A 6,237-nucleotide genomic window follows, 5' to 3' on the forward strand; every position below is an offset into this window, starting at 1 on the left:
AAATTCACAGCAGCATAATCACATCGCAGCACTGCTAGATGGTTAGCATTTTATTAGCTATCATCAAACAAACTGCTAGGCCTGCACTGTGAAGTACCACCGGGCTTTTGCAGAAATGTATGCTCAGCTCTTGTCAAGCCTGGTATCTTGGATGAATGTCACTCCTCAGGCAAGGTCTGGCATGCAGCACGGAGACATCCAAACTGCAACTTCAATGCCTCCGGAGATGCCAGTCCTTAACCCAGAGGCACATGATGTGGTAAGGCAAGAGTACAGGACTATGGCTGTCTTTTATATTCCAGTGGAGGTAAAAAAGAAATGAAGTGAACAACAAAACAAAGGTTTGCAATTTGCAGCCTTCTTTAGACCCCTATGCCTGCCATTAACGTTTTAATCATTACTCAGATGATCAGATGCAGGCAGCATTGCAATACTTTCCATGTCTTACTAATCCAGTTACAGCTGCTCTGGAAGCCTGTGGCAGGCGGCTTAAAGAGCATCTGAAACTGGCTTTGGATTTTTATCAACCATATGAACATACAAGGAAGAGTTATGCACAACAGACTCCTGATCACAGTTTCCATGGGCAGTATTTTAATCCAAGAATTACTCTACCAAATGAACTTTTTGCTAGGCTTGAATACATCCTTCGTCCCTCCCTCTATTTGGGTATCACGCACTTGTCCGAAAACACTGTAAGTAGAAACACCTTTGATGAGACCTGGGTTCAGAGACACCCCTGGGACTGAACTGAATCTGCCAAGTGTCATGTCTGTCCCAGCAAAAATGCAGCCATGCACCACAGAGTGGTGTCTAGGAAGAAGTGCAAATAGCTTCTGACTGTATTCAGTTTTTCCATCTGCAAGATGTATCAAGCAAGCAAATCCCACCACTGCATAAGCACACAGATGAAAATACGAAAGCAGCTCTTAGACTGACACACTGGCTTACTGACCAACACAAACATGCCTAAGGCTTCAGCCTGGAGGGATGCAGGCTGAAGAAGTCTCACTTCTGCAGTCAAAAGACTATGCATCTCATTCAGGAAACAATTTCTGTAAATTCCCGTTATCATTACAGCCCTGTATAACGAGAAATAGATTATTTCCTCTGTGAGCAACATGATTCTTGGAGAAGATCCTTTTCCCATTGATTTTCTGGGATCCCCCTTCCAGAGCTACAGAACTGTCCCAGGGGCACATGTGCTTCCCAAAGCATCAGCATGATTTTTCAACTCCCTACCAGGCCCTCTACCAAATGAGAGGTTTGTTGTCCCCTTAGGGGATGAAGGCACGGACCCAGAGCATCTTCATGCAGTGAATCGCTTTATTGCCTACTGCTCTTAACTTTTTATACCATTCTAACAATAGTTATTTTTAGCCTATTGCTTTTGCTTTTATACCATTCTATTTGTAGCCTATCATGTTTAGTTCCTGACTTATAGTTTGTTTTTTAACACTACTCTCTTTCTCACAACCAGTCCCAGAATAGCCAATCTTCATGCTCTCTCCTCCTCAGCCAGGTGTCTTGGTATCTTATGCTCTCTCCTCCTCAGCCAGCTGGGTTGCTCTGCTTGATTGTACTTTGTTTCTTCTTTAACTCCTTCTTCTCCAGCCAAGCAGTTACTTCTCTTTGGCAATAATCATATAGTTTCCATTGTCTCCCACAGTCCCCCATCACTACCACCTTGAATTGCTTGACTTCAGTCATTACCAATCTTGACAACGTACTTCCACAACAAGAGCTCCAAATGACATCAGATGTTGCCTTATGCCACTAGTGATCTACAAGGAGCTTCTGCAAACAGTACTCAGTTGCAAAGCAAATTTTTGAAAGGGAAGAACAGGAACCAAAGCTGGCCTCCGGGAGCGTGAATGTGCTACCATGCACCTTCCTGTGTTAAGGGTGCTTGCCAAATGAACAGCAATGCTCCTATTAAACACTGAAACCAATTTCCCATAGCTCCCAGCACAGATCTTAATGTTTTGAAGGGGAGGATTATTCTGCAGCATCTCACTTCTTCAGTAGGCACCACCACAGTTCTTTCAGTCATCTGTCAGTGTGTGAACTATACAAGAACATCTCAGTCTGTATTTCTGTTCGTTGCATGCCCTTCTTTAAACTCATCATATGTGGTAATAATGGTTATCTTTTAAATCAGTTGGTATACAACTTCCATAAAGTTAATATGTTCTGCGTAAATTCTCCCAAAGTAAAAAACCCTACACATCATTTCAAATTATTAGTGTCATTTCAGGCCAATGCTGGTGTTGAGCAGCACAAATCTGCTACAGAATAGGCTTTCTCCTCAGGTGCACATTACAATTAGATTAACTCTAATTCCCTCTACACATAAGAAGTGCACCACTTGTTCACAGAGACAGGTCAGCCCTGTTATATCAGAATACAATCCTTCCTCCTAGTGCTGCAAGGACTGCGTTTGGCACGGGAATTTCTGGCTCTCACTCTCAGCTCACTAGCTGTTAAATGAAAATAACAATCACTTGATTTTACCTTGTAACAGCATTAAAGCGATTTAAATTGGTGATAGCTGTAAAATGTTCAGACAGTAGAGTGACAAAGAACTGTTTAAGCGTTATAAAAGATAGCAATTGTCACGGCATTAGATCAGCAGTAAGGAACAAACCCTTGTTTTACACTGGAGGAGCAGTGGGTGGCAAGATTAGCAGTCAGTTAAACTATATACTACCCAAGAAATCACAAAGTGGCCCATGTGGCTGCTGTGCATTTACTCACCCAGCACTTACAAATCGTGCCACTCTTCCGTGACCTGCCAACTCTTGTGTGAGTAAAGCTGGCATGGGAATATAAAGTGATCTTTATTTATGAGGCAGGGGGCTGTGGAGGGAAAGGGAGAACCAAGAAACTTCCTTCAAAGCTATTCTTTAAAATAGCTCCAATAGAATAAAAATAAATAAATAAAACCATAAGGCAAAACAGAACAGCAATTCATGAAGAAAACATAGCCTGTGGGTCAGTATTCCAGCTAACTCAGTTCCTTTTTCTGCAATATGAATCAAGAACAGCAACACTGTAGAATCTATTAAAAATCATAACAACAAATTAACACTGCAGTGTTAACAGCAGTTAACTAAGCTCTGGAATGTCTAACTTAGCAATTTTTAAATCTCATGTGCTTCGGTCAAAAAAACCCCAAACCCATACTCTAATTCAAGTATCTACGCTTAATCACAGCATCTGATTGTACAGAGTACAAGCTAACCACACCAGCACGCTAGTAAGAGTATAGATGCAAAGATAACAGCCTTCAATCATTATTAATAGAGACTGCTCCCCCGCATCAAATTTCCAGCTAATTCTCTGTGTCATTTCTTACACATTTCCTTCCCCTCTCCACACAAGTTATCAAATTCAGAACAGTAGCTGAACTGCCAAGAGAAATGCAGGATTTGAAATTTAAATCAAAGAACAGAATCTCAATTAATTTCTTATGCCCTTGAGAGCATATAGTATGGATGGCTGTGGAGGAAGAATTGCTTAGCCTGGTGAAAAGGAATACGGGAACTTGGTGTTTATTTGCATTCCTTCAGCTCAAACTGTGGCTTTTGGGGGCATTAGCTATTTGCTTAAGATGTTGAACTCCTTGTTTTGAACTGCCTCGGCAGTTTCAAGTAAGAGTATGACATCTATAAAAAGCAGCTGCATATAAGGTGGTATCAATCCAGCTGACTAAGAAGATGAAAGGATGAAAGGCGAAACAAGAAGACGCACACATCTCCCTTGGAGTAGCAGCACATGCCAACGAGTAAGCAAAAAATCCTTTTGCTGGATGGGGGGAACCCAACAGTGCAAAGCCTGAGGATATCCTTAGGGAGACTTGCTCATGCTTTATACTAAAGCAAAGCAGCTTTTGAGTAGACCAGTGTGTTCACAAGCTGTGTAGAAGCAGTCCAGCCTTTCTGCGATCTAAACATCAAACAAGACAGAGACCGATAAATCACAGGGAACAACTGTGCTTCAAAAATGACTCAAGACTGAACACATGGCAAGAAGCAAGACCCCTCACGCTACCCGACACAGATGGCCACCGAAGAAAGCTCCATCACAAAACCAAACACCGTAAAACCTTTCCACAAAGGCTGGACTGTGCTGCAGCGCAAGGAAGGGCATTTAATTGGGAAATAGCACCACCTGGTGACTTCTGGTACTAAGGGAGAAGGAAACGGTCAACTTGGCCATATCAGGACAGGGAGAAAAGAGGACAGAGCATTGGCTAAATTGGGAACCAAGAGCCTGGGTAAGGAGGGAGAGAGAATTGAATGACAGAGTTGCAAGAACTAGATAGGTGGGACAGACAGAGATGGAAAGAAGAACGCCTGAACTGTTTCGCCTTTGGAAACAAGGGGCATCTTCCAGTGCTGTTACCACCTTGAGAGGCCTGTGTGACAATGAGTGGTGTAAACGTAGCAATGGCAGCTGCAAAAGGATGCCCATATCCCAATCATAAATCACTGTTCCAATGAACCAGGAAAGGAAAAAAAAAAACAACACCTAAACCTGCACTGAATCAATTATATTGTACACCACAGAGGGATATTTTGGATTCATTTTTAGGAAACCCATAGCTGTGGGACTTCATAAAGTCACTAGTGTCCAACAAGAACACCTCTAATTGCCTTCTACCGATCATTGAATCATAGGATCCTCCCGACCAAGGCATAACAGAGCAGCAGGCAAACTTACCCTGCCATTTGCCCTGTAAGTGATAAGGAAGCATATTATCCCACACTCCATAGTATGCACTTCTACCTCTTCACTCCCACCATCCCAGTTCACTTTAATGACCTCTTCCTGTTCCTGGCTCGCTGATTTCTCATCTGAGCACCACCACAGACACTTGAATATGATCACTTTCATGTTCGCCACTTCGTTTTTCAGGTGAGGAGGAGAAACAAGAGCCCTGGTTTACCATAGGAAAATTCCTACTGTGGTGCCACAGTGGTGGTTGCCACTCATTATCCCCCTGCCAATAAAGTAGGAACCAAGAGCAAACTTAACAGGTCTCTCCAGCATGTGAAACCTCAACAGGGACGAACTAAATAAAGCAAAGGAAAACAAAGAAAAATTGCAAGTCATACAGTAATGCCCATGCAATTTTAGTGACAGCAATACCTGATTTTGGCAACTCAAATGGTCAGAGTTTCTTTTCTGGACAGACTTGGGAGACCTGTTAACATCTGCAGGCTGCTATCCTCCTCCCACCCACCCTATCTCAAGAAATACATGCAGTTACAAAAATCCACTCAGTGTACTGTTCTTCCCACAGATAAATGCCTATTGAAAGTACATTCAAAATCTGTGTGAATAATATCTGCTTAGGAATCTTGATAATTGGCCCTGAACTTGAAAAATTAAGTAATGGATAACTGTAAGTGCACAAAAGTAACTTACAAGTCACTGTAGCTCACACTATCAATGATAACAAGTATTGATTGTAGAGGCTATTATCTCTATTGGCCACATGCACACACACCAGCATACCAATCTAGTTAAATATCATTCATCATCATTGTGCAAGGCAGTGATCAGAGAGACTAAATTCAATTTTCAGACTGCATACATAAATAACCAGAGGCTTTCATAGTTCAGTAAACATGTTAGGCAACAGCATCCTGACAAATGTTGTTTCTGAGTACAGTTTGGCAGCAAAAAAAATGGGATAAACAATTTGTGTTATTCTTTCCAAACCAAATTCTTTTTCTAAGTGAACCTCCCCCACATGTATTTGTGGCAGCTGCAACTTTTAAAATGATGACAAAAATATGATGATGAGATAACTTTTGACCTGAACTTGTTTGACACAAGTTTCTGTTCATACTCCAACACCCTGTCTCTTCCGTTGACAAATTCTATCACGAGGGGCTATAATTTCAAGATACATGCTTGTTAGTGTCATTTACTAAACTGGGGGGAAATAAAAAGATATACCTGTCCCCACATAGAAGGTATTAAAAATCTTCTAGCCAGTCTGGAATTGATAATCCAAACATTATAGCTTCATATTCCAGATTGCCTACAAATCCCAAGGAAGTAGTTTTCTTTAATTAAATGAAGGCAATGGCTCTTACGCAATTAACGATATTCGCATCAACTAGATACAGCATTTGAGGAAATGCCTCTTGTTCAGTTTTCTATTTCACTAATATAAAAATTGTCCAGTGATGACCTGGAAAATCTGTAAAAAGGCTCAATTAC

The 6,237-nt window shown here is 41.5% G+C and overlaps 1 protein-coding gene across 1 annotated transcript in view; it reads right to left on the reverse strand.

Moving 5' to 3' along the window:
• Positions 1-4,899, reverse strand: part of RAB31 (RAB31, member RAS oncogene family) — a 46,290-nt gene extending 41,391 nt beyond the window's left edge. The window contains exon 1 of the mRNA XM_010013741.1: positions 4,726-4,899. Coding sequence (XP_010012043.1) covers positions 4,726-4,899 — 174 coding nt within the window. The remainder of the gene's footprint in view (positions 1-4,725) is intronic.
• Between the last annotated feature and the right edge of the window lie 1,338 nt (positions 4,900-6,237).

Source organism: Nestor notabilis, unplaced genomic scaffold, assembly GCF_000696875.1.
Source record: "Nestor notabilis isolate BGI_N333 unplaced genomic scaffold, ASM69687v1 scaffold7294, whole genome shotgun sequence".
Classification (NCBI taxonomy): Eukaryota; Metazoa; Chordata; class Aves; order Psittaciformes; family Psittacidae; genus Nestor; species Nestor notabilis.